This window comes from Pan troglodytes, chromosome 7, assembly GCF_028858775.2.
Source record: "Pan troglodytes isolate AG18354 chromosome 7, NHGRI_mPanTro3-v2.0_pri, whole genome shotgun sequence".
Taxonomy (NCBI): domain Eukaryota; kingdom Metazoa; phylum Chordata; class Mammalia; order Primates; family Hominidae; genus Pan; species Pan troglodytes.
This window is the reverse complement of record NC_072405.2, coordinates 138,060,721-138,088,265: the sequence shown is the minus strand read 5'-3', so window position 1 is coordinate 138,088,265 and position 27,545 is coordinate 138,060,721. Positions and strand designations below refer to the sequence as shown.

Genomic DNA, 27,545 nt, shown 5'->3' with positions numbered 1-27,545 from the left:
TTTAATACCATTGCAGTTTTTGTTGCTTAGATGTGCCTTTTTCTTTAATATGTAGTCATATTGATCAATCTTGTCTTTTCTGCTAACACTTTGTTCTTCTGGTTAACTTCTACTGAGTCTTCGTGTCTCACTCAAATCCTGATTCCTCAGACAGGATTTCAGTATGAACCCCCTTACCTCACAATAACCATCCCTTCATATTATTCTAGTACATATTATTTCATATTCCTTACAATAATGTTATTTTTTCTTTGTCTATTTGCTTGTTTCCCCCACTTAACAATAAGCCTCTTAAGAACTGGTACTAGTTGATCTACTTTGATCACTACTGAATACCCAAGGCCTCAAGCAGAACTTGGCACACCACAGGCATTCCACAAATGCCTGCCAATAAATGAGAGTGAAGAAAAATCCAATACAGGTGCATAGGCTGCACATAAACATGTGCGAGCATATAACACTGTACATACATGTTAATGACATGTTAGTGCATCATGGACAGCAAAAAACATCACATGCCTCACCAGAAAGCAGCAAATTCAGCTTCTGTGCAAATCTCATGAACCACAATATTTACCTGAAATTCTAAAAAATTCAGACATTATGCACAACAATCCTAGGACTGAGAATTTGTTTTTTTTTTAATTAACTGAAGAATAGAAAACATAATCTATATAAACAGGCTGTTATGAAGCTAAGCATCCAAATCAAAGGAATGATAAAGTAAGCAACGAAACAGTCACTGAACAGAAATATCTACCCAATAAAAATGACATGGACGGCTGGGCACAGTGGCTCACTCCTGTAATCCCAGCACTTTGGGAGGCCAAGGCAGGTGGATCACCTGAGGTTGGGAGTTCGAGACCAGCCTGACCAACGTGGAGAAACCCCGTCTCTACTAAAAACACAAAATTAGCCAGGCGTGGTGGCGGGCGCCTGTAATGCCAGCTACCCAGGAGGCTGAGGCAGGAGAATCACTTGAACCCGGGAGGCAGAGGTTGCAGTGAGCCGAGATCGCGCCATTGCCCTCCAGCCTGGGCAACAAGAGTGAAACTCCGTCTCAAAAAAAAAAAAAAAAAAAAGACATGGACAAAGTGCATATAATATTCAAAAATGCCTGTGTCCTAATAGCAACTAAGAAAAAAATCAGGATGTGTCCAGATGTGGTGGCTCACGCTGTAATCCCAGCACTTTGGGAAGCCGAGGTGGGATCACTTGAGGTCAGGAGTTCAAGACCAGCCTGGCCAACATAGTGAAACCCTGTCTGAACTAAAAATACAAAAAAAAAGAAAAAGAAAGAAAAAAAATTTAGCCGGGCACGGTGGCATCCCAGCTACTCAGAGGCCAAGGCAGAAGAATCGCTTGAACCTGGGAGGTAGAGGTTGCAATGAGCTGAGATTGTGCCACTGCACTCCAGCCTGGATAACAGAATGAGATGCTGTCTCAAAAAAAAAAAAAAAAAAATCAGGATGCAACATATACACTATGATTATAATACAAAAAAATAAAAAATTAAAAAATAAAAAACCACAGCCTGGGCACAGTGGCTCACACCTGTAATCTCAACACTTTGGGAGGCCAAAGTGGGAGGGTCACTTGAAGCCAGGAGTTAGAGACCAGTCTAGGAGTGAGGCCCAATCTCTGCAAAAATAAATAAATAAGTAAAAATAAAACAAGGCAAAGAAAAAACAGTGATTGTATTGTTTGTATTCAACTCAAGAAATATTATTTTTTATGAATTTACCAACCCCACCTCCCAGCTTTTAAAAATTTATTTATTTATTTTAGAGACAGGGTCTCATTCTGTCACCCAGACTGGAGTACAGTGGTGTAATCATAACTCACTGCAGCCTCAAACTTCTGGGTTCGAGCAAGCTTCCTGCCTCAGCCTCCCAAGTAGATGGGAATACAGGTGCGTGCCACCAAAGATGGGACTACAGGTACATGCCACCAAGCTCAGTTAATTAAAAATAAGAATTTTTGAGGCCAGGTGCAGTGGCTCATGCCTGTAATCCCAGCACTTTGGGAGGCCGAGGCAGGCAGATCACAAGGTCAGGAGTTCGAGATCAGCCTGACCAACATGGTGAAACCCCGTCTCTGCTAAAAATACAAAAATTAGCCAAGTATGGTGGCACGTGGCTGTAACTCCAGCTACTCGGAAGGCTGAGGCAGGAGAATTGCTTGAACCCAGGAGGCGGAGGTTGCAGTGAGCTGAGATCTCACCACTGCACTCCAGCCTTGATGACAGAGCAAGATTCCGTCTCAAAAAAAAAAAAAAAAAAAAACTGTAGAGACAGGATCTCACTATGTTGCCCAGGCTGGTCTCAGATGGGCTCAACTAATCCTCCCACCTCTATCTCCCAAAGTGATGGGATTACAGGCATAAGCCACAGTGCCTGGCCCATATTTCCTTCTTCCACCAAAATCCTGGAATTCTTAAGTCAAGTACCTTCCTCCTTAAATCCACATTCCACATGAGTTTGTCATCTTTTTAGATGTATATTTGGGAAGTTGCTCCTTGCTGACAATCCTTGAAAAGTGCCCAGTTCTCAGGACCCAGTTGAAATAATTTCCGCCTGGGGCTGGGCGCGGCGGCTCACGCCTGTAATCCCAGCACTTTGGGAGGCCAAGGCGGGCGGATCACGAGGTCAGGAGATCAAAACCATCCTGGCTAACACGGTGAAACCTCGTCTCTACTAAAAATACAAAAAATTAGCCGGGCGTGGTGGGCGGGTGCCTGTAGTCCCAGCTACTCTGGAGGCTGAGGCAGGAGAATGGCGTGAACCCGGGAGGCGGAGCTTGCAGTGAGCCGAGATCTCGCCACTGCACTCCAGCCTGGGCGACAGGAGGAGACTCCGTCTTAAAAAAAAAAAAAAAAGAAAAGAAAGAAAGAAAAAGAAATCACTTATACCTGGTTATTCAGGCTCTCCAGGATGTCCTGCCCCTCACCCTCGCCCCACCTGCCTTTTCCACCTCCACCCACACCACCAGCCACCTTAGTGGACTTGCGGTCCAAGGCCTTGAACCTCTGCACTGCCAGCCCACTGCTGTCACCAAGACCCACACTGAGACCCAACACCCCAGTGTCTTCCTTCCCTCCTGGGCGAGTCTCTTCCAGCTTCTGGGCTGCAGCAGGCCTGGTTGGCTGTGGTCCCATTTCAACCTGCCTTCTTTCTCTCCTAGCACTTACATCTGCAGTGTGCCTCCCTCCCACACTGGAAGCTTCCCGAAGATGGCAACGGTTTCTCATTCACGGCAGAACCCCTGTGCCTCACCCACACATTTGATTCACTAAATGCTGACCTCGTCCAAGGCATTGTTCCATCCAGCGAAAATATGATTCAACCAACATGTAATTTTAGATTTTCTAGTAGCCATAAAGTTAGAAAAAACAGATGAAATTAATTTTAATAATTTAACCCAATATATCCAAAACATTATCAGTTCAATATGTAATTAACAACAAAGAATTGGTTCGTGAGATACCTTGGCAGGGTGCAGTGGCTCACGCCTGTAACCCTAGAAATATAGGAGGCTGAGGAAGGCAGATTGCTGGAGCCCAGGAGCTCAAGACCAGCCTGGGCAACACAGGGAGACCCCAGCTTTACCAAAAATACAAAAAAATTAGCTGGGCGTGGTGACACAGACCTGTGGTCCCAGCTGCCCAGGAGGCTGAGGTGGGAGGATCACCTGAGCCTGGGAGGTCGAGGCTATAATGATCTATGAACACATCACTGCATTCCAGCCTGGGTGACAGAGTGAGACCGTGTCTCATATAAATAAACAAATAGGCCTGGTGCAGTGGCTCACACCTGTAATTCCAGCACTTTGGAAAGCTGAGTGGGATGGATCACCTGAGGTCAGAAGTTCAAGACCAGCCTGGCCAACATAGTGAAACGCCATATCTACTAAAAATACAAAATTAGCCAGGTGTGGTCGTGGGCACCTGTAATCCCAGCTACTTGGGAGGCTGAGGCAGGAGAATCGCTTGAACCCGGGAGGCGGAAGTTGCAATGAGCCGAGATCATGCCACTGCACTCCAGCCTGGGCAACAGGTGAGACTCTGTCTCAGTAAATAAATAAATAAATAAATAAATAAATAAATAATGAGATATCTTACTCTTCTCACTAAGTCTCTGAAATCCAATGTGCGTTTAACACACAGTACATCTCAATTTCCTTTCAAGTGCTCAATACCCACATAGGGCTCACAGCTACCATATGGAGAGCACAGTTTAAGATGCTGGGGATACAACAGTGAACAGCCTAGAAGTCCATTCCTGTGGCCCCATCCACCACTGCCAGCCTGGACCCGGCACTTAACACTCTGTGCATGTTTGTCCTGGTGCTCTAGCTCCTGACCCTGATTTAGTTTCTTCTCAACACAGCAGCCAGACTGACCGTTTCAAAAGCCAAGTCAGATCAAATTACTTTCCTTTTTAGAACACTGCAAGGAAGCCAGTCACAGTGGTTCACACCTGTAATCCCAACACTTTGGGAGGCTGAGGTGGGTGGATCACTTGAGTTCAGGAGTTTGAGACCTGCCTGGCCAACATGGTGAAACCCCATCTCTACAAAAATAAAAACATTAGCCAGGCGTGGTGGCATGTACCTGTAATCCCAGCTACTCAGGAGGCTAAGGTGTAAGAATCACTTAAACCCAGGAGGCAGAGGTTGCAGTGAACCAAGATCTCCCCACTGCACTCCAGCCTGGGCAACAGAGCAAGACTCTGCCTCATAACAAACAAAAAACAAAAACAAAAAACACCGCAAGGGCTCCCCATTTTACAGAGTAAAAGACAGAATCTTTGGAATGCCCTGCAGGCTCTCTGTGAGGCTCCACACTGCATGCTGCTCGGGTTCTCCTACCTCCCTTGCTCACGCCATTCTCATCTCACGCTTCTCCTGGCTGCTCCTCACCCCCACAGGCTCACTCCTGCCTCCACCTCTGTCCTAGCCCTTCCCAGAGCCTGAAACGCCCCTCCTCCCCCTGCTTCAGGTGGAGGTTAACGTCAGCTCCTCCGTGGAGCCTGCCCTGACTCTGACCGGACAACTTAACCACACAGCACCACGCCCCAGCCCTCCAGACACTGACCCTGCTAGGCCTGTTCCCACAGCACTTCATAATCTTGAATACACAATTCATGTCCTTCTTTATTATGTCTGCTGTTCCTTATCTGTCTAACCCAGCTGTAACCTAAGCTCTAGCATGGAAATCTGTCCTTTTTCTTCCTTTCTGCATCCCCAACATCTACAGCAATGCCAGGCACAGAGTAGACACCCAACAAATATATCCTGGAAAAATGAATGGGTTACAATTTAGTGGGAGAAGAGAGACATATGGTATACTAGGAAGATAAGCCCTATCGAGAAAAAATAACTCAGGAAGGGGAATGGAAGAAAGGGAGGCTGCCATTTTATGAGGGAGGAGAATAATATAATAATAATAAACATAGCAACTACCACTACATAGTAACTACTATGTGTGGGAACCTCTGCTAAGCACTTTACTGTTAACACAGTGGGGCCAGGGAGACTTTGCACAGGAGTTAGCTTTTGCCTGCACTGCTTCCATCTGTCCCCCAGCTGTCTCTGGGGACCAGCCTGCCCCACTACTGTGTGACATCCACTAGGACAGAAGCTTCAGGAGGGCAGGGATTTTTGTCTCTTCTGCTCCCTGCTGGATCGCCAGCAGCTAAAATGGTGCCAGGCATACAGCAACTGCTCAGGAAATGAATGCATCCATCACTCTTGAACCAAGTAGTCAATGTTAGGGCTAATGCATCAGAAAAAAAAAAAAAGAGCCCTGAAGAATAATAAATAATAATTGCTTTACTCAAATGTTTTACTGAAGGGCTTACTTCCTCTGTGCTAAGTGCTCTGCTAAGTGCTCTGCACCATCCCTGGGAAGGAGAAGCGATTCTCCTCCCCTGCTCAGCAGCTGAGGAAATGGAGGCACAGTGACCTGAAGTAACTTGCAAAGGCAGTCTGACATCCGAGGGACAGCCCTTTGATTCCTGTCCTTCCTGAGACCCATTTCTGCAGCTTTATTTACTTTCTCATCTGTTTCTAACTTACATAAGCCAGGGCTTGTTTCTGATGCTTGCAGAGAACTACAGTGAAGTCACTGCCATCTTAAGATCTAGGCAACTAGAATGTTGCCTTTCTATTCAGAAACCACTACTTCATGCAGCCACAGGAAGTAATAAAGCTCAATAATTGTAACAGTAATGATATTAGCTAACTTTTACTGTGTGCTCACTTATGAGCCCAGGTCCTCTGCCAGACACATTCTGTTCATCATCTCTTTCGTCATCACAGTAAACCATTTTATAGATGAGGAAACTGAAGCTTAGAGAAGTAACTTGCCCAAAAGTAACCAGATCTACACTCCTCAGCTCCCTGACACATCCCCAGTGCCTCCTGCTACTGTCTGTTTTCCTTCTTTTTCATCAGCATACTTTCCCTACAGGCAAGCCCCCCACTTCCACACCATGTCAAGCTGTCTCATATCTAAAAAGATAATGACTGTTGACTGTGTATCTTGTTTCCTTGAAGACAAAGCAGTTCTTTCTTTATTTTTTAATTTTTATTTTATTATTTTTTACAGAGACAGAGTCTCACTCTGCTGCCCAGGCTGGTCTCAAACTTCTCAGCTCAAGCAATCCTCCTGCCTCAGCCTCTCAAAGTGCAAAAATTATAGGCATGAGCCACCATGCCGGGCTGAAGCAGCAGCTCTTGACAGCCACCTGATTCAACAAAGTACCAGGGCTGTGTTGGGCACTTAGACGCCCCTGTTCTCAAGAATTTCACAGTCAATGATAATAAAGAGGCAGATAAACAAAACAATATCCCATACCTCCCCTCCACCTAATTCCACACACACACAAAAAGGAAAAGATAAAGGAAAAAGAAACAGATAGTTCAGAATTTCGCAATTAAAAAATGAATGAGACCATTTCCACATCATGTATATGTCTTGTGTTTTATGACCTGACATTGTTTTTGTTTTTAATTAAATCCTGAAACCTAGTTTTGGTCACAAAATCCAGTGCTATACCTGATTGCAGCCTCTTGCAAATGATTATAGATTTTGCACAAAGACCGAGGCGGTTGTTTGTTTTTTGAGACAAAGTCTTACTCTATCTCCCAGGCAGGAGTGCAGTGGCAATCTCAGCTCACTGCAACCTCCGTCTCCCGGGTTCAAGAGATCTTCCTACCTCAGCCTCCCGAGTAGCTAGGACTACAGGCGTGTGCCACCACGCCGGGCTAATTTTTTTTTTTTTTTTTTTTTTTTTTTGTATTTTTAGTAGAGACAGGGTTTCACCATGCTGGCCAGGCTGGTCTTGAACTCCTGACCTCAGGTAATCTACCAGCCTCAGCCTCCCAAAGTGCTGGGATTACGGGTGTGAGCTACTGCACCCAGCCAAGACTAAGGGTTTTGACCTCTACCCATGACTCCTGCCCACACCCACAGCCCAAACTTTCCAGCATGGCAGCCCTCACCTAAGGCCTCTTGGCCCCTTTGTCTCTGACTGCTCCGTGGCTGCAGAAAAGGTCGGCAGGCAGAGCATGAGGTATCTTCATGCAAGATGTTCAGCTTTCTGTTTGTGCCTAAGGTGCACGGGGAGGGTGGGGGACACACTGTTCTCCTGCTCAAGGCCCAGGGGTATACCCTTTTCTTGTTGTTTTTTTTTTTTTGAGACTGAGTTTTGCTCTTGTTGCCCAGGCTGGAATACAATGGTGCGATCTCGGCTCCCGGCAACCTCCGCCTCCCGGGTTCAAGCAATTCTCCTGCCTCAGACTCCCAAGTAGCTGGAATTACAAGTGTGCGCCACCATGCCTGGCTAATTTTTTGTATTTGTAGTAGAGACCGGGTTTCACCATGTTGGCCAGGCTGGTCTCGAACTCCTGACCTCAGGTGATCCACCTGCCTCAGCCTCCCAAAGTGCTGGGATTACAGGTGTGAGCCACCGCGCCCGGCCCTTTGCTTGTTCTTAACCTCATTATCCTCTAACTTCTGAGAGTCACACTAAGAAGTCGAAGACTGTGGTCCAAATCTCTACAGCTCTGCCTCTCCCAAGCTGTGTGACCTGGGAGGATATTTTTAACCTCTCTGGGCTGTGGGTTCCTCATCTGCAAAACCACAATGATAATCATCCTATTTTATAGGAAAGTTAAATGAGATCATATAATTTGAAGTGTTAGAACCAACCCTGCCCCACAACAAGAAGCCTACCATTGCTAGACATTTCATTATAAATGCCTCATGGAGTTGTAGGGAGTAGAAGGTGAAGAATATGCTTTGCGTGATAAACAATGTCCATGTTACACATGCACTATTATTGTTCTTATTATTAATTGTTATTTATTACCGTTATTAGTTCCTTAGATTATTTGAGGTCAGAAAACAGAAGAGACAAAGGGGGTTCCTGCCAAAGGACCCATTTTGGCAGCATTCCAAAAGGCCTTGAATTTCTGAGACTCTCTAGGGATGATATTGAAGTGACTGTCCACAGGACTCAATGGTCCAAATGATTCCAGATTGTTGCTCTGTTCCCATCCTCAGTCAGGGTCCCACCACGGACACTGGGAATATAAATTGGGGTGGGGGGTGTGGTCCTGATCCCTCAAAGAGATCACAAACCTGCATCAGGAAACAATAAAAAGCAAAACAAGGCCGGGTACTGTGGTTCCTGTAATCCCAGTACTTTGGGAGGCCGAGGAGGGCAGATCACCTGAGGTCAGATGTTCGAGACCAGCTTGACCAATCTGGAGAAACTCCGTCTCTACTAAAAATACAAAATTAGCCAGGCATGGTGGTCCATGCCTGTAATCCCAGCAACTTGGGAGGCCTCCCAGCATTTTGGGAGGCCAAGGCGGGCGGATCACCTGAGGCTGGGAGTTCAAGACCAGCCTGACCAATCTGGAGAAACTCCGTCTCTACTAAAAATACAAAATTAGCTGGGTGTGGTAATGCATGCCTGTAATCCTAGCTACTTGGGAGGCTGAGGCAGGAGAATCGCTTGAACCTGGGAGGCGGAAGTTGCAGTGAGCTGAAATCGAGCCATTTTACTCCAGCCTGGGCAACAAGAGTGAAACTCTGTCTCAAAAAAAAAAAAAAAAAAAAAAGCAAAACAAGAGAAAAAGAAGAATCTTATGTCTGCAGCCAACTATGAAAGGAAATGCAAAATAAAAAGGCCACACATCCAGAAGGGCCACCTGATATAAAACACATAGCAAAGGGGCAGCCATCAGCAGGCCTGCCATTGCCTCTCCAGACGACCTGGACCGGCAACTATCCAAAGTCTTCCACTTCCCCCAGATATTCTGCCAATACTCTGCCCAAATGCAGGGCCACTCACACAAACAGGAGGAAAGAACAGGGTGTCTTATGGTCCAGGAGATCTCTTGACGAAGCTGCCAGAGAAACGTGTCCATCTTGGGCAGGCAGAAGGCCCAGGCATGGCAAACACAGGCTCCAGAATCCAGCCAGAGTGCCTGCCTACCGCTCAGGAGGCGGCAAAAAAAAAAAACAACTAAAGAACAGGGAATTGATTTGATGTGGGCAGTGAGAATTCACCAGGTTTTCAGACCAGCAATCATATAAACTAGTGGGGATCAGATATGTCAGAACAGAGGGGAGAACTCCTCCTTTCCAGTGCAGAAAAGCTCCAGCCACAGAAACACAGCATGGAGGTGGCGAGGGGCGGGGGAAGGTGTTTAAGACAGAGGAAAAGGAAAGTTAATCAGAAACAAAACAAAACAAAACAAAAACGGACTTCTATTTTTCAAGAGAAGCCGTTTATGCAAAAATTCTGCACTCAAGGTAGATAAGGCAACAAGAATAAGCCACTCTTAACCAGGCAAAACAACAACACAACCACTTAACAAATCCCTCTGGGAATTCAATGGGTACAGCATATACCCCACAGTCATACCCGTAAGTGGAATTCCAGTTGGGCCCTTGTGCCGAAGCTTTAGATCACGAGGCACGTCCTCACCTCCAAGATGTAACTCATCTCAAATAATGGAGACCAGGCCACGAGGTTTCTCCCAGACACGGATTCTGTATTTGTCCTTCTGCAGCTTCCGGGAAGGTTTTTCTCCTAATAAATCCTGTAGAAAGTTCCATTCAGGGTTCTGAGGATTGATACAACCCCCTTCTTGACTGATCAGAGCTTTAGAAAGATTCGCTATGACCACAGGACTGTGTCAAGTTGAACAAGTCTCAACTTGTCGCTGCCAGTATGCAAAATAGGTCTGAAACATCTTATAACAGACAACACAGCAGACACAGTCCCTGCATCCTCAGGGCCCCCGCCCACCCACCACACACAAACACATTTCTCTAGAGTCTTTTTTTCCTAGCAAGGAACTAGCCCCAGTAGCCAGGATTCACAGTGGTGGAGTGGGCGAGAGACAGGCTAACAGCCTCTCTCTGGAAAACCTAATACCAGAAAGGAAACACCAAAACCTCATCCTCTTGTCCCTAAATCCTTGCACGTGATTTCTTCTCCTCTCTAATGTTCTAGAAGGGCCTAAAGTCAGGAGCTTAGATGAACAGAAGAATCTTCCATGCCTGCAAACCACCAGGAAAATGCATGAGGCATCCACACACAGACGCATGCAGCTTCATGGCTGTGCTTCCTGAAAGTCTACACCCAGAACCACAAACACTGGCATAAATAAGAGCACGTTAGCAAGAGAAGGCAAACCTAATTAAATCAACAGCCCAGCCAAGAAGAATGACCATGATGAGGGTTTAGGAGCACCCAACAAACCCTCACATGCGATGCAAAAACTGAGAAAGTCTCAAAACACGGAGTTACTGAGTTTTTGGAAATCACCTTCGCCCAGCCCTGAGGGGGTGTGAGAGGAAGGGGGGAGTGATGGTCAAAGGATGGAGGGAGGATCACACATTCACAGACCTCTAGTTTCGCCAGAGGGGCCTCCAAACCACATCATGGCTCCAAATCTGTTCTGACTGCAGAGGGGTCTATTTTTAGAAATTAGTTAATATGCCTTTGATCAAGTTCATAAATCCAGAACTGCCTCTATGCACCGGCCATTCGGTGTCATCCCCCTCCCCTCCCCCTCCCCAAACGCCCAAACTCGCCACCAGTCTTGAGGCTGGTGATGAGGACAGTGCACGCCTAGCACACACATATTGGATTCCGAAAGCCCCTTTCCTCCGTCCGACTACTCACAGCGCATCCCTACTCAAGGCCAAGTCTCGAGAGTTTCCAGAAACGCAGGGGACAAAATTGGAACTTACTGGAGGGCAGATCTGGCCGTGTCTCCACAGGTCACAGGGACCGCCAACATCCTTTCCGCAAGGAAATCCACTGGAAGGTGCCGGGGGTCCCGGGGCACATCTTTGCTCGCAGCTCCTCGTCGCCCCTCCTCGTCCCGGCCGCCCCGAGCCCGCCCGGCCCGCGGGCCCATGTGCTCGGCCGCCACACGCGCTCTGCCCGGAGGAGCGCGGGGCTGGCGGGTTGCCCGTGACGTCACGGCGGCTCGCGCTCGGGCCTCGGGGGAGGGGGGAGGCGCGCGCGGCCCGGCCCGCCGCGTGCGTCCTCGGTCCCCGCGCTCCCGGCCTTCCCCAGGTCCCCGCCCGCCGCCCGGTGCGCCCCTCAGCCTGCTTCCCGGCAGCGCAGGGCACTGAGCCGGAGAGGGCCGCGCGAGGAGGCGGGGCGGGCTTGGGCGACTGCGGCCGCCAAGGGCCCAGACTGGGGGAGCGGAGGGTAGGCTCTGCCCTGGGCTGGGGGTCCTCGCTACAAGCGCGCCGGAGTCCCACCGGGCCGGAGGGAATCCCCGGTGATGCCAGCTCGCTTGTGCGCCGCGCTTTCCGCAGTCTTTCCCTGAGCCCTCTTACCCTCCCCACACCGTCCTGGAAGCAAGCGGTCTTCCCACTTTCCTGCTGAGGAAGGCGAGTTCAGTGAAATAGGAGGGCCAGAGATGCTCCGGGATGGGTGCAGTTCCCGCAGAAGACCGCCGACTGAGCTCCAGCTCCAGTGATCTGAGCGCCTCTTTGGGTACCACCCAGCATCCGCGGGCCTGGTGAGAGGGGCGCACGCACCTTCTCGCCTCCTTCGACGTCTCCCGCTGTTTCCAGGAGCCGAGTTGCAAACCCGTGCAGAGGGCCAGCTGTCTGCGCAGCTCCCTCCACAAAGGGCAGAGTTGACCTACAGAGTGTGTTCAACTAGTCCCTTAAATGCCCAATAGTTCCTCCAAAGGAGCAAGTGGACACTGGCCTCCCATGTGGGATGTGGTTATCTTGTTCTATCTGCATAAACCCGAGACTGGACAGATGTAAGAGCTGCCCCTGTTCAGTTCAAAGTTTAGTTTATTTATTTATTTATTTAGAGATGGAAGTTTCACTCTGTCACCCAGGCTGGAGTGCAGGGGCCCGATCTTGGCTCACTGCAACCTCCGCCTGCCTGGTTCAAGCGATTCTCCTGCCTCAGCCTCCGGAGTAGCTGGGATCACAGGCGAGCGCCACCACGCCCAGCTAATTTTTGTATTTTTAGCAGAGACGAGGTTTCACCATGTTGGCCAGGCTGGTCTCGAACTCCTAACCTGAGATGATCCAATCGCCTCGACCTCCCAAATTGCTGGGATTACAGGCGTGAGCCACCACGCCAGCGCCCATCCAGTTCAACGTCTACTGAGCACTTAAGGGGAGTCAGGCACCCTGCTAGGCGATGGGGTGGGGGTTACTCATGGACCCTAGAAGGACGTCACAGCCCAGCAAAAATTGGACACACAAATGGGTGATTTCAATATTATGGAACAGAAGGTTGCCCCTCTTCTCGCCTGCCGGCTACCCTACATCCTACTCACTCCAACCTACCTGGAGGCTCCTCCCTCTTTCTGTGTAGTGTTTCATCACATCTCTTCCCGTGGCGGCTTCTCAACGCAAATGTTCTTATTTGAAAAAGAAAAAAAAAAATTACTCAGTTGATGCTCCTGTTTTGCCTGTTTCACAGATTCATTTACACTCATGGGCATCTCTTTTGTGCCTGGCTCCTTGCCAGGAGCTGGACAAGTCTCCGCTTTGTGCCTGGCTCTCTGAGAGGGACTGAACAGGTGTCTGTTTTGTGCTTTGCTTTCTGGGAGGGGCTGGACAGGTGTCTGTTTTGTGCCTGGCTCTCTGTGAGGGGCTAGACAGGTGTCTGTTTTGTGCCCGGCTCTGAGAGGGACTGGGCAGGTGCCTGAGCTGCAGTTGTCATCTAGTTGTCATCCATCTTTTAAAATATAAAAAGAAGATGATTAGAAACCTCTGCATCTATACATCATGCGAGAGGAGCTGTGAGACCTTAATACTTTCACTGCTTAATCATTTTTTCCAGAAACCAAAGGCTGTGACCTTGAGGAAGCCAGTGTCCTCCTGGGGGATGCTGGTGGGCTATGAGAGGACCAGCTTCTAATGGCAGACATCTCTGTCCATGTCCTGACAGTTGATGCCCAGTCCCTTCTGCATGGAAAATCTCCCCTGGCTGAAAAGACACTTTCACCCAGGACTCACTCAACTTTGACCTTGATGCTGTTTGCCCTCTCTGGGTCTCCAGCTCTCATGCACTAATCTTAGATTCACATTTTCCTTTTTATTAATTTCTTTTTTAGAATTAAAACATTTTTTCAGTAAAAATACAAAGAAAAAATAATATTTTAATATTCCTACCATCCAAAATAAACATTTTGGTATATCTGCTTTTGTTTTGTTTTGTTTGTTTGTTTGTTTGTTTTTAAATGGAGTCTTGCTCTGTTACCGGGCTTGAATGCAGCAGCTCAATCTCGGCTCACTGCAACCTCCACCTCCTGGGTTTAAGCGATTCCCCTGCCTCAGCCTCCCAAGTAGCTGGGACTACAGGTGTGTGCCACCACGCCCTGCTAATTTTTTGTATTTTAATAGAGACGGGGTTTCACCATGTTGGCCAGGATGGTCTCGATCTCCTAACCTCGTGATCTACCCGCTTCAGCTTCCCAAAGTGCTGGGATTACAGGCGTAAGCCACCGTGCCCAGGCCTGCTTTCATTTTTTAAAAGTCACTTTTCTTCTTGCAAAAGTGATATTATATATATATATATATATACACACACACACACACATACATACACGTTGTAAAACATTAAAACTCTGCAGAAAAAAAAATAGAGAAGAAAAACAAATTTTATCAGCCAGAAATAATTTTTCTGAATATCAGATGAGGCCTTTTTGGGCACAGATGGATACATATAGGCATAGATCTTGATATAGATATATAGATGGATGCAGGATTGACAAATAGATAGGAAAAATATTTTACAATGTTAATGTCTCATAGTTGCAATTTTTAAGAAATCTAATTTTTTTAGTAGAAGAAAAGGAAGCTAACATAAAGCTAAAGGAATTGTTGTGTTTTAAATATTTATTTACCACATGAGAAGCATTGCTTTCTAAATAAGGCTACAAAGGTTCAGAAAAGATAATGAAAAGCAAGGAAAGAGTGGCATGATGATGTTTTATTTGTAGGCCTCATCATTGTAAAGTCCAGGCAACTTTTTGCTATTACATTCACACATTTTCTCACATCTCCCTTTACCTCACCTGTATTTGTTAGTTGTTTTCTGTTTTTGTTTTTGTTTTGAGACAGGATCTTACTCTGTCATCCAGACTGAAGAGCAGTGGCGCAATCTCGACTCACTGCAGCCTCCACCTCTCAGGTTCAAGCAGTCCTCCCACCTCAGCCTCCTGAGTAGGTACGTGCCACCATGCCTGGCTTACTCCTGGGCTCAAGTGATTCACCCGCCTCGGCCTCCTAAAGTGTTGAGATAACAGGCATGAGCCACTGCGCTAGCCTAGTTGTGCTATTGTCTTTCGATTACCACCTCCATTCTGTAAGTGCAGTTCTCATGGTTGTTTAGTATTGGTTCTATAATTAAATAATTTTAGGCTCAGTACCAGTCTTTACCTTCTCTATATCTGCATCCTCTTTTTTTTTTTTTTTTTTTTTTTTGAGATGGAGTCTAGCTCTGTCACCCAGGCACGATCTGGGCTCACTGCAATCTCTGCCTCCTGGCTTCAAGCGATTCTCTTGCCTCAGCCTCCTGAGTGGGGATTACAGGCACCTGCCACCACACCCAGCTACTTTTTGTATTTTCAGTAGACACGGGGTTTCACTATGTTGACCAGGCTGGTCTTGAACTCCTGACCTCAAGTCATCTGCCCATCTCAGCCTCCCAAAGTGCTGGGATTACAGGCATGAACCACCATGCCTGGCCCTATATCTGCATCCTTATCTACAAAACCCATTCATTCCTTTATCAAACATTATCAAATTCCTCTTATGTGCCAGGCACTGTGCTAGTCCTCAGGACTATGAGTGCAATAAGACAGCCCAAGTCCCTGCTTTTGTGAGGTTGACATTCTAGTCAGAAGAAGCAGACAAGCCAATAAGCAAGGTAATTTCAACAATGGTCAATGCTATTGAGACAGTAAATCTCGGCAGAGAGCTAAAGAAAAAATGGGGCAAGAAGATAATTGATTCTAGATAATTTGACCAACAAGAAGAAGCCAGCCGTCCAGGTGTGGTGGCTCATGCCTATAATCCCAGCACTTTGGAAGCCCAAGACAGGCAGATCACTTGAGGCCAGGAGTTCGAGACCAGCCTGGCCAACATGGCCAAACCCCATCTCTACAAAAAATACAAAAATTAGCCGGGTGTGGTGGCAACGCACCTTGTAGTCCCAGCTACTTGGGAGGCAGAGGTTGGAGAATCACTTGAGCCTGGAAGGTGGAGGTTGCAGTAAGCTGAGATCACACCACTCCACTCCACCGGGTGACAGGTAGAGGCTCAATCTCAAAGGAAAAAAAAAAAAAAAAAAAGGAGCCAGCCATAAAAACCAGATAGAGTGTTAGAGTGTTCCAGGCAGACAGAACAGCAGAAAAAGGCCTAGAGAACCATCAGTCATTTCACAAAGGCTTGAGTCAGACAAACAGCCACCCTCATCATTTACTATTGGGTCAGGAATCACATATCAGTAGCTCCATATAGAACCGATGAGTGAACGAAGGGATAGACATCCTAGATCTTGTGAGAACAGAATGAGAGGGGGTAACCCCTGGTGTGGTGGAAGCACAGAGAGGTATCTATTTGGCAAAGGCTGAAAAGACTGCCCCAGGGAGGTGGGGCCAGAGCTGAAACTCAAAAAATAGGTTGGAGTTTGCCATTTGTCCAAGAGAATGGGAGCATTTGAGCAAAGGGAACAGTGTGTATGTGCATAGGTTGATGTACTGCTAGCAATTCAGGATGGCTGGAGTGCATGACGAATGTTCTTTGTAGATGTATGATTTGAAAGTTTGTCCCCTACTTTCTGCCTGACCTAACAGGCTTCAAGGCTTCAAGAGTGGTTATGACAGGTACCACCACTTGCTGAGGCCATGAACCTGAGTTCTCCTCTTCCCAATGTCTGTCTACTGATTAGTCCTATAGATTCACCCACCCACCTTTCTTCATGCTCATGGTCATTGCTCTGGAATAAGCTTCCATCTCTTCAATCAATCTCTCTCTCTCTCTCTTTGGGACAGGGTCTCACTCTGTCACCCTAGGCTGGAGTGCAGTGGTGCAACTGTGGCTCACTGCAGCCTCAAACTCCTGGGCTCAAGCAATCCTCCCACCTGGGCCTCCCAAAGTTCTGGTATTACAGGTGTGAGCCACTGTGCCTTGTCGGCTTCTGTCTTTTTTTTTTCTGGATTCTGCAGCAGCACAACTGGCCCCTCTGAATTCAATTCTCTGCCACTAATAGATTCTCAATAGTCTCTCCGGATTTATCTTATGAAGATGCAGATTTTTCTTTTCTCACTCTAACCACACAGTATCTAGCTGTCCTGTCTCATTGGCTTTTTCTTTTCTCTTAGGAAATCCTTCTTTAGGGCTCAGCTGTGCATTCTATCTTTTGTGGCTTGGCCCCAGTCTCTCTTCTATGCGCACTTCACAGAAGACTCTAGGCTGCCTCTTCTTCTCCTGCTAGGACTCAGGTCATGCTGGCCCCAGCCCTACCTGGCAGCCTCCAGGCATTACTGAGTCTGCTCTTCCTCTTCAGCCTCTGAACAGCTCCCGGGCAGGGACATTGTTATAATTCTCACTTGTCAAGTCACACAGGCAAGCCAAGGCCCAAAGAAGTCTTGTCTAAGCAAATCAGCAAGTGGCAGAACCAGGACTTGCTAACAAGTCACCTGTGTCTTCTACAGCACAGCTGCCCCTGAGGTGACAGGAAGCCAAGACTAGTTTTATTTCAAGCAGCAGAGACAAAGAAAGCCAGCTCCTAATGAATCAGCGCTTCCTGGAACCACATTGATCATTTTTATTCTCCCACCATCCCAACACTTTGTAAGATTGAGGCGGGTGGATCTCCTGAGGTTAGGAGTGTAAGACCAGCCTGGCTAACATGGTGAAACCCCGTCTCCACTAAAAACACAAAAAACCATCTGGGCTTGGTGGTGCAAGCCTGTAATCCCAGCTACTCATGAGGCTGAGGCAGGAGAATCGCTTGAACCCGGGAGGTGAAGGTTGCAGTGAGCTCATATCGCACCAGTGCACTTTAGCCTGGGCAACAGATAGAGACTCAGTCTCAAAAAAAAAAAAAAAAAAAAATCAGACCAGGCATGATGGCTCACGCTTGTAATCCCAGCACTTTGAGAAGGTGAGGCGGGAAGATCACCTGAGCCAGGATTTTGAGACCAGACTGGGCAACATGGCAAAACCCCATCTCTACAAAAAATACAAAAATTAGCCAGGCATGCTGGTGCAAGCCTGTAGTCCCAGCTACTGGGGAGTCCGAGGTAGGAGGATCACCTGAGCCCAAGGAGGTCAAGGCTGCAGTGAGCCATGATCACACTACTGCACTACAGCCTGGGTGACAGAGTGAGATCCTGTTTCAAAAAATAAAAATAAAAATAATTTTAAAATAATTGCCTAGACCAGGGCCAGGCGCAGTGGCTCACACCTATAATCCCAGCGCTTTGGGAGGCCGAGGCAGTCTGATCACCTGAGGTCAGAAGTTTGAGACCAGCCTGGACAACATGGTGAAATCCCATCTCTACTAAAAAAAAAAAAAAAAAAAAAGGAAAAAAAAATTAGCTTGGTGTGGTGGCCTGTGCCTGTAATCCCAGCTACTCAGGAGGTGAGGCAGGAGAATTGCATGAACCTGGGAGGCAGAGGTTGCAGTGAGCCGAGACGGCACCCCTGCATTCTAGCCTGGGCAGCAGAGTGAGACTCCATCTCAAAAATAAAAATAATAATAATAATAATAATAATAATTGCTCAGACAAAAGAAAATTGGCATTTTTGAATGTCTACCTATTGACAAATTGTTCTTCAGCACAGTTTTACCTGTGAACTTGTACATTTCCCTGTACTCCCAACCAGGCTCTATTCTTTTCATGCGGGGAAAGCATTCCAGTTCAATGGATTGGGAATAAAAAGAGAGACATTTCATTCTTGTTTTAATTACATACTGATTTATTACCAAGAATAAATTCTTACACACCTGATCATTGGCTCATTGTACTTTATTTTATGAACATATTTTGCTTAGGCCCATTGACCACTTTGCTGTTGAGATGCTCATTTACTTTTTGATACATGTTCCCTAAATTAAGTTCCTTTACTTGTTTATTTTATTACAAATGCAACCTGAATGCTCACTAGTTTAAAAAATCAACAAATATATCCGGGAGCGGTGCTTGTAATCCCAGCACTTTGGGAGGCCGAGGTGGGTGGATCGCCTGAGGTCAGGAGTTCAAGATCAGCCTGACTAACATGGTGAAACCCTATCTCTACTAAAAATACAAAAATTAGCTGGGCGTGGTTGTGGGTGCCTATAATCCTAGCTACTTGAGAGACTGAGGCAGGAGAATCGCTTGAACCTGGGAGGCGGAGGTTGCAATGAGCCGAGACTGTGCCATTGCACTCCAGCCTGGGTGACAGAGCGAGACTCTGTCTCAAAAAAAAAAAAAGAAAGAAAGAAAAAGAAAAGTCAACAAATCCATCAGAAATGGCCATTGTTAACTCTGGAATACACATCCTTCTACATAATTACATGCAAACACACACACACATACTCCTACATTTTTCTTCAGGTATATAGAAACAAACCATGTGCATTATTTGTATTCTGATTTTGCCACTTAATAACACATCACAATCATCTTTTCATAACGGTACATATATTTTTGCAACATTGTTTTTCAATAGTCCTGTTGCATTCCATTGTAAGTTTGTATCATATTTTACCTAACCAGTACCTTATTGCTAGGAATTCATCTTGCTTGCAAACTTCCGTTATTAAACACAGTTCTGTTACAAACATCTTTGTGACTAAATCATTGCATATGTCCTTAATGATTTCCTTAGGGTGAATTTTTAGAAGTGACTTATGAGATATTAACACTTTATTTGCCATGTAAATTGCAAAAATATATCCCTGATGTCTTATTTGCCTTTTCCTTTTGTTTATGAGTGGTTTATAAATTTGCTTTAATGTCAATAAGCTCATATTCACCAGTCATTTAATTTGTTATTTATTCCTATGGTTTTTATATTCAGAAAGTCATTATTTATCTTGTGATCACATTTACCTGCTATAGGGCATGCTTTGATTGATGCTCCAGTATCCATTCTACCCAGTGATCAGTCTAAGCCTAGCATGTGATTCTACTTCCTTTGCTAGTGATCAATTCAGGAATGGGCTCAGCTGATCCAATTCTGGCCAATAGCATGTGAAATGAAAGCTATTGGGGAGCTTCTGGGAAAACTTAGACAATTCTAAGTGAGAGATAAAAGAAGAGATCATTTTTCCTCTTCTTATGTAAAAAACAATACTCTTTGTTGTTTGAGCTTAGTATTGTCAGAGCAGCATATTCTTGGTCTTGGGCATCAAATCCATGGTTAAAGCAGGAATAAGTAAAAGAAGCAGCCTAAGCCAAGCATGTCCCTTTTGCCAGAAAAAGCGAAAACCTTCCAACCAACCCGTGGTAAAACATTCAGCCTCATTGGCTAGAGCTCTCATATGGCCTCTGCTAGCTGCAAGTAAAGCTGGGATAGCAAGTATTGGAGTTTTCCAACCTCTGTAGCAAAAGCAGTCAAGGAGGAAAGGGATTAGGAATTGGGATTGTGTTAACCAACGTTCAGTATCTGCGTCGGCCAGTTTACTTACTTATTTGTTTGTTTGTTTGTTTAATTTATTATTATATTTTGAGACAGGGTCTCAGTCTGTCACCCAGACTGGAGTGTATGGTGCAATCCTAGCTCACTGCAGCCTCAAACTCCTGGGCTCAAGCGATGCTCCCACCTCAACCTCCTGAGTAGCTGGGACCACAGGAACACACCACCATACCTGGCTAATGATTTTTAAAAATTTTTTTTGTAAAGACAAGATCTTGCAAATAGAGGAGCAAATGAAGATTGTGGATGTAGATGTGGTATTGTGGATGTAGGTGTGAAGATTGTGGATGTAGGTGTGAAGATTGTGGATGTAGGTGTGGTAGGGAGTTTGGTACATAATAAACTCTTCATAAACATTTGTTAAGAATTACCAGTACTTAAATTCTTGCTGGGACCCATCTACATTAGTATTTCCTGGGTTTCATTTGTAAACTAATGGAATAAGCCCAATAGGGTGATGGCAAAGATTCTCTTCTTGACCAATCTCTTACCAGGTCTTAACCTCAGCCTAAAAAGACTTGGACAGGCTGGGCATGGTGGTGCACGCCTGTAATCCCAGCACTTTGGAAGGCCGAGGAAGTAGGATTAGTTGAGCCCAGCAGTTCAAGACCAGCCCGAGAAACAGAGGGAGACCCCATCTCTACAAAAATATTTTTTAAAAAACTAGTCAGACATGGTGGTGTGCACCTGTGGTGTCAGGTACTCAGGAGTTTGAGGTGGGAGGATCACTTAAGCTTAGGAATTCAAGGCTGTAGTGAGCTGTGATTGCACCACTGCACTCCAGCCTGGGCAACAGAGTGAGACCCTGTCTCTGAAAAAAAGAAAAAAAAAAAAAAAAAGCCTTGGACACACACTAACATGGTTCTGACAGCACGAGGATGCCTCCCTAGCACGATTCGAGCCCACCCTGAAAGTGCCTGCCTACAAAATTCAAAGAACTTACTGTTTGTTCCAGCCAACACCTGAAGATAGGGTCCTGTGCTAGTCTCAGTCACATGGGCCAAGCCCTTTTCCCTTCCTGCTCTTTGTAATTTTTCACTTCCCTAACTCATTTCAAGCCCTGCCATCCCCCCTCCCTCCTTCTCCCTTTAAAATGCCCAGATACCTGGGCACAAATTGGAATGGAGCTCAGGTCTTTCCCTGACTGTGAGTAGTATTGAATAAAATACGTTTTAATTGCATTAGCGAATGTCCCGCTGGTCTAACACAGATGCTCAGGTGGTGAGGCAGCTCTTCCAGGCAGTCATTCAGGGCTCTAGGTTGCTGACAACTCTTCATCTTCAACGTGTGGCTTCCAAGTTCCCCTGGGGTCACCATTCCAAACAGCCTAAAGGGGAAAAGTCTGTGGAGGAGTGAGCATGGGGTGGGGTGGGGGTTTATAGGCCAGACCTGGAAGTGATTCCCATTACATTCATCCACATTCCTTTTGCCAGAGCTCAGTGACATACAGTGTACCCAAAGAAGAGGGAAAGAGATGGGTACACAGCTGGTAGTCTCTGACACATATTCTAATCTACTCCATCCCACCCATATCTCACTCTATCTTTTTTTTTTTTTTTTCTTTTTTTTTTTGAGACGGAGTCTTGCCCTGTCTCCAGGTTGGAGACCAGTGGCATGATCCTGGCTCACTGCAACCTCCACCTCCCAGGTCCAAGCGATTCTAGTGCCTCAGCCTCCCTAGTAGCCGGGATCACAGGTGTCTGCTACCACATCTGGCTAATTTTTGTATTTTTAGTGGAGATGGGGTTTCACCATGTTGGCCAGGCTGGTCTCCAACTCCTGACCTCAAGTGATCTGCCTGCCTCAGCCTCCCAAAGTGCTGGGATTACAGGCGTGAGCCACCGTGCCTGGCCTCTGCTTTATTTATAACAATATAACAATAACAATATTTATAACAAAATTAAGGTGGTCCTTAACCAGGTTTTAAAAATCTGCTTGTGGAGTGGTCATGGATCCCTTTGAGCAAATAATGAAGACAGTGAGTTCTCCACTTTCGAAAAATATACACCAACATGTGCTCACAAATGTAATGGTCTGTTGATTCCCAGTTAGCAGTATCTGCCATGGCTGTGGGCTACAGGAACACAGAAACCATGTCTTTGCATTTTTGTATTCCTGAGAGCCGGCACAGAGCTTAGCACCCAAAGTAGGGTGCCTGGTACACATTGGTTGAATAAACTAATTGGCACATAGGGAGACATTATAGCAAAACTTACATAGAGTTTGTCATGTGCCAGACATTGGTCTAAGTGCTTTTTGTGGGTTACCACACTGAATTCTCACAACAACCTATGAGGTAAACACTATTATTAATCCCATTTTGTCAAAGAGGAAATTGAGGTACCTAAAGTTTCAGTGGTTTATTTAAGATCACTCAGCTTATTCCAGAGTTCATAATTATAACCACTATATTATAACAAAAATGAGGCAAATATATACATATATATTTTGAGATGGAGTCTCGCTCCATAGCCCAGGCAGGAGTGCAGTGGTGCGATCTTGGCTCACTGCAACCTCTGCCTCCTGGGTTCAAGCAATTCTCCTGCCTGAGCCTCCCGAGTAGCTGGGACTACAGGTGTGAACCACCATGAACAGCTGACTTTTGTATTTTTAGTAGAGATGGGGTTTCTCCATGTTGGCCAGGTTGGTCTTGAACTCCTGACCTCAGGTGGTCCACCTGCCTCGGCCTCCCAAAGTGCTGGGATTAAGGCGTGAGCCCCCGCCTCTAGCCTAAGCAAAACATTTTAGAAAGGTTTTGTCATTGTTGCTGTTTTTAATTTAGATTCAGCAGATGTTTTTTGAGAGCTTACTAGTTACCATGCATTATACTGGGTGTTTTCAGTATTAAGTAGAGAATAATGCTCCATTTTCTCCATCCTTGAAGGTAATCCAAGCCAGATGGATGCTCTTCTGAGCTCTTGCCCTATTAATGAGGTCCAGGTTGAGCAATTCTTAGTCCAGAACCAGAAGCACAGGTTCTCCCAAGCAGGAGCAGTTTCTTATAAATGGCCAAGAATAATGGGGTTAATTTATTACCTTTTTTAATGCATTGACATCAACTCTAAATACCATAAGCCGGTTGGACTGGCCCATCCAGCAGGAAGTCTTTGATGTCTTGATCAACTCAGTTTATCTATAGCAAACAAAACCATGTGCTCATCCGTCATTGGTCAAACACAAAGAAGCTGATTGCTTTTTAAATTGCCATCATGGAATTTCTTGGCTCCTAAAAAAAATTACATATACTAAAGACAGAAGCTGTGGTGAGAAGTGCCAAGAAAAGGGACATCTCTTTTCTGCTCCTCCTCCGTTATTAAACTAGACACTTGCCTCTCAAGGTCGCAGTTTCTCATCAGTGAAATGGGAGAACTTCACAGAGTGATCTACATTTTTTTTTTTTAAACAGGATCTTGCTCTGTCACCCAGGCTGAGTGCAGTGACATGATCACTGTTCATTGCAGCCTCACCCTCCTGGGCTCCAGGGAACCTCCCACCTAAACCTCCTGAGAAGCTAGCACTACAGGCATATGCCACTACAACCAACTAATTTTTAAATTTTTTGTAGAGATGGGATCTAGCTATGCTGCCCAGGCTGGTCTCAAACTCCTGGCCTCAAGAGATCCTTTAGCCTTAGCCTCCCAAAGTGCTGGGATTACAGGAGCAAGCCACCACACCTGGCCTTTACAAATTTAATTGGGGAGATTGAGGAAGACTTTACAGAGATGGTAATATTATTTAAAGTCTAGGCGAAGTGAGGGAGTGAGTCATGTGAATATTTAGCATAAGAATCTTTCAGGTGGAAGGAAGAGTAAGTGCAAAAGCCCTGAGATGGGAGTTTGCCTAGCAGGCTGGAGGCGCAGCAATGATGCCAGTGGGAGTGGTACAGAAAGACCAAGTGAGAGAGAAGCAGCACTAAGGTCACGGAGTAATGGAGCACCACATTGTGTAGGGGCTGGAGGACAATGTTACGTGAGGCACAAGACTGCATTCGGTAAGATACAAGCCATTAAATGCTTGTGAGTAAGCAGTAATGGTGCTGATTTAGCTGTTTTTTTTTTTTTTTTTTTTTTTTTTTGAGATGGAGTTTCACTCCTGTTGCCCAGGCTGGAGTGCAATGGCACGATCACAGCTCACCAAAACCTCTGCCTCCCTGGTTCAAGCAATTCTCCTGTCTCAGCCTCCCGAGTAGCGTGCGCCACCACGCCAGGCTAATTTTTTGTCTTTTTAGTAGAGATGGGGTTTCACCATGTTTGTCAGGCTGGTCTCGGACTCCCGACCTCAGGTGATCCTCCCAACTTGGCCTCCCAAAGTGTTGGGATTACAGATGAGAGCCACCACGCCCAGTCGGCAGTACACTTTTAGAAGCTAAATCAGGCTGGGTGCGGTGGCTCAGGCCTGTAATCCCAGCACTTTGGGAGGCTGACGTGGGCAGATCACCTGAGGTCGGGAGTTCGAGACCAGCCTGACCAACATGGAGAAACCCTGTCTCCATTAAAAATACAAAAAATTAGCCAGGCATGGTGGCGCACTCCTATAATCCTAGCTACTTGGGAGGCAGAGGCAGGAGAATCGCTTGAACCTGGGAGGCGGAGGTTGCAGTGAGCCGAGATCGTGCTATTGCACTCCAGCCTGGATGACAGAGCAAGACTATATCTAAAAAAAAAAAAAAAAAAACCCGGCCAGGCGCGGTGGCTCACGCCTGTAGTCCCAGCACTTTGGGAGGCTGAGGCGGGTGGATCACAAGGTCAGGAGATCGAGACCATCCTGGCTAACACGGTGAAACCACGTCTCTACTAAAAATACAAAAAAAATTAGCCGGGCGTGGTGGCGGCACCTGTAGTCCCAGCTACTCGGGAGGCTGAGGTAAGAGAATGGCGTGAACCCGGGAGGCGGAGCTTGTAGTGAGCCGGGATAGCTCCACTGCACTCCAGCCCCTGAGTTACAGAGGGAGACTCGTCTCAAAAAAAAAAAAAAAAAAAAAAAACCCCAAACAAACAAGATGCAGATATGCATGCAGGAGGATTATTAGGCAGTGCCCTTGGGATTAACATGGGTCTCAGAGGCCTTAGCCAACCCCACAGGGAGCTCTGCCACTGAGATGGTCCTTTGGAGAGGTTCACAGTTGGGGCAAGGGGACTTTGCCTTGGCACTCCTGGAGGTAGGCTGCCCCTGGAGAAGGGGCAGAACCTTGGAGAAGTCAGCTCAGACTGGAAGGCAGTGAGCAGCACTGCTGCCAGCTGAGGTAATAACTGTCTTGGTCATGACGGACTAATTTGAACAGCACATTACATCACTCACTACAAATCTCTGATTCCCCAAGGCAGTCATTGTGGTCCATTTAGATTTTATATTTTCCACCATTTTAAATATAAAATATATATACATGTTTGTGTATACGTATAACACATCTATACATATATTTTTTATATACACACATACACAAACACTCAAGAAAATACATAGCCTTGTTCCATGTGTGCCTTTCTCATATTATTATTATTATTTTGTTTTTGGAGGCAGGGCCTCACTCCATCATTCAAGCTGAAGAGCATAGCTCTCTACAGCCTCAAACACCTGGGCTCAAGTGATCCTCCTGCCTCAGCCTCCCAAGTAGCTAGGACTACAGGTGAACACCACCATGCTCGGCTAACTTTTTTTCTTTAATTTTGTAGAGACGGGGTCTTGCCACGTTGCCCAACCTGGTCTTGAGCTCCTGGGCTCAAGCAATCCTCCCACCTTAGCCTCCCAAAGGGGTGAGATTATAGGTGTGAGCCACTGTGCCCAGCCTTCTTATATTATTATAAAGCTATTTTCACTCAGTGGTCGGCAGCCTATCTGTTTGCATATGTATATACACATTCTCAATAATGAATTTGTCTTGGAAAGCCATCCATATTAGGACATCCAATTCTATTCCATTTTTCCCTCTTCTCAGTCCCTTCCCCATCCCCATTCAAATGAACACGGTCCTATGTTTTAGATTAAACTGTATGAAGTTGGAATTTTGGAAGGTTAAACATATTGGCCATTTTTTCATGCGTGGTGGCTCATGCCTGTAATCCTAGTACTTTGTGAGGCTGAAGAAGGTGAATCACTTGAGCACAGGAGTTGGAGGCCAGCCTGGCCAACATGACAAAACCCTGTCTCTACTATAAATATAAAAATTAGCCGGGCATGGTGGCTTGCACCTGCAGTCCCAGCTACTCTGGAGGCTGAGGCACAAGGATTATTTGAGCCCAGGAGGTGAAGGCAGCAGTGAGCTGTGATTGCACCACTGCACTTAAGCCTGGGTGAGAAAGCAAGACTCTTTCTTAAAAAAAAAAAAAGAAAAAAATATATATATAATTTAAATATATATTTTAAAATATATATTTATATGTTATATATAAATTAATATATTATATATTAATTAAATTATATATTATATTATATGTATATTTAAATATATATATGCCATGTTAGATGGTTTAACCCAAAATCTCCTCCAGAGAGACAGATCCTGAGAAAAAGGAAATGCTACATTTCCAGAGGTGGGAATTTTACTATCCCAATGGAATGGAAGTTTAATGCAAAGTCAATATTCAGAAAATAAAGAAAGTGGTATTTCTTGCAGTATAGATCATCACTGGGCTGAGATTTACATTTCCATCACGTATGGTCTCATCCTGGATGGCTCAGCATCCACAGAGCTGCTGCATCACAGCTACCGATTGCCAATCTGAGAATTAGAGTTGGTAACTCCGGCTGCCCTCATGAAAACTGATGTCCCAGGATGAGGGAAACTCTTGACAGTCATTATTGATTCATAATATTTTCACTCCTGTTTGCACATTCAGGCTTGTCAACAGAGGTTTGTATCTTTCAATTAGCCAAGTGTGGTGGTGCATGCCTGTAATCCCAGCTAATGGGAGGCTGAAGCATGAGAATTGCTTGAACCCAGGATGTGGAGGTTGCAGTGAGCTGAGATCATGCCACTGCACTCCAGCCTGAGTGACAGAGCAAGACTCTGTCTCAAAAAAAAAAAAAAGAAGTCTGTGTCTTTCTCTTTGTAAATGTTGCATGTATTCTACCTCATCTAGAATACCAGAATTTATTTAACTGTGCTTAGGAGTTGCTTAGGGATAAATAGTTAGGGTTGCTTCTGATTTTTTTTCTATTATGTACGTTACTGCAATGAACATCTTTGTGAACTTCAGAAAACTTCAATTTTTTTCTTCTAATTTTACCTTTATTTTATTTATATTATTCACATTATTTTAAAAACATTTTCACACATACAGAAAAAAGAATATTACAGATCTACAATGTAGATTCATTAATTATTAACATTTCCTCA

General features: G+C 45.8%; 1 protein-coding gene and 1 non-coding gene across 2 annotated transcripts in view; both read right to left on the bottom strand.

Annotated features, from left to right (window-relative positions):
• LOC742042 (collagen alpha-1(VII) chain-like) overlaps positions 1 to 13,581 on the bottom strand; it is a 307,325-nt gene extending 293,744 nt beyond the window's left edge. Inside the window, exons 1-3 of the mRNA XM_063816125.1 lie at positions 13,532 to 13,581; positions 12,043 to 12,188; positions 11,279 to 11,873 (exon numbers count right to left, since the gene is read on the bottom strand). Coding sequence (XP_063672195.1) covers positions 11,279 to 11,873; positions 12,043 to 12,188; positions 13,532 to 13,581 — 791 coding nt within the window. The remainder of the gene's footprint in view (positions 1 to 11,278; positions 11,874 to 12,042; positions 12,189 to 13,531) is intronic.
• On the bottom strand, positions 9,985 to 10,050 carry MIR1204 (microRNA mir-1204). Its single transcript, NR_035576.1, has one exon. It is a non-coding gene; the product is annotated as a microRNA mir-1204 (primary transcript).
• Positions 13,582 to 27,545: the final 13,964 nt, after the last annotated feature.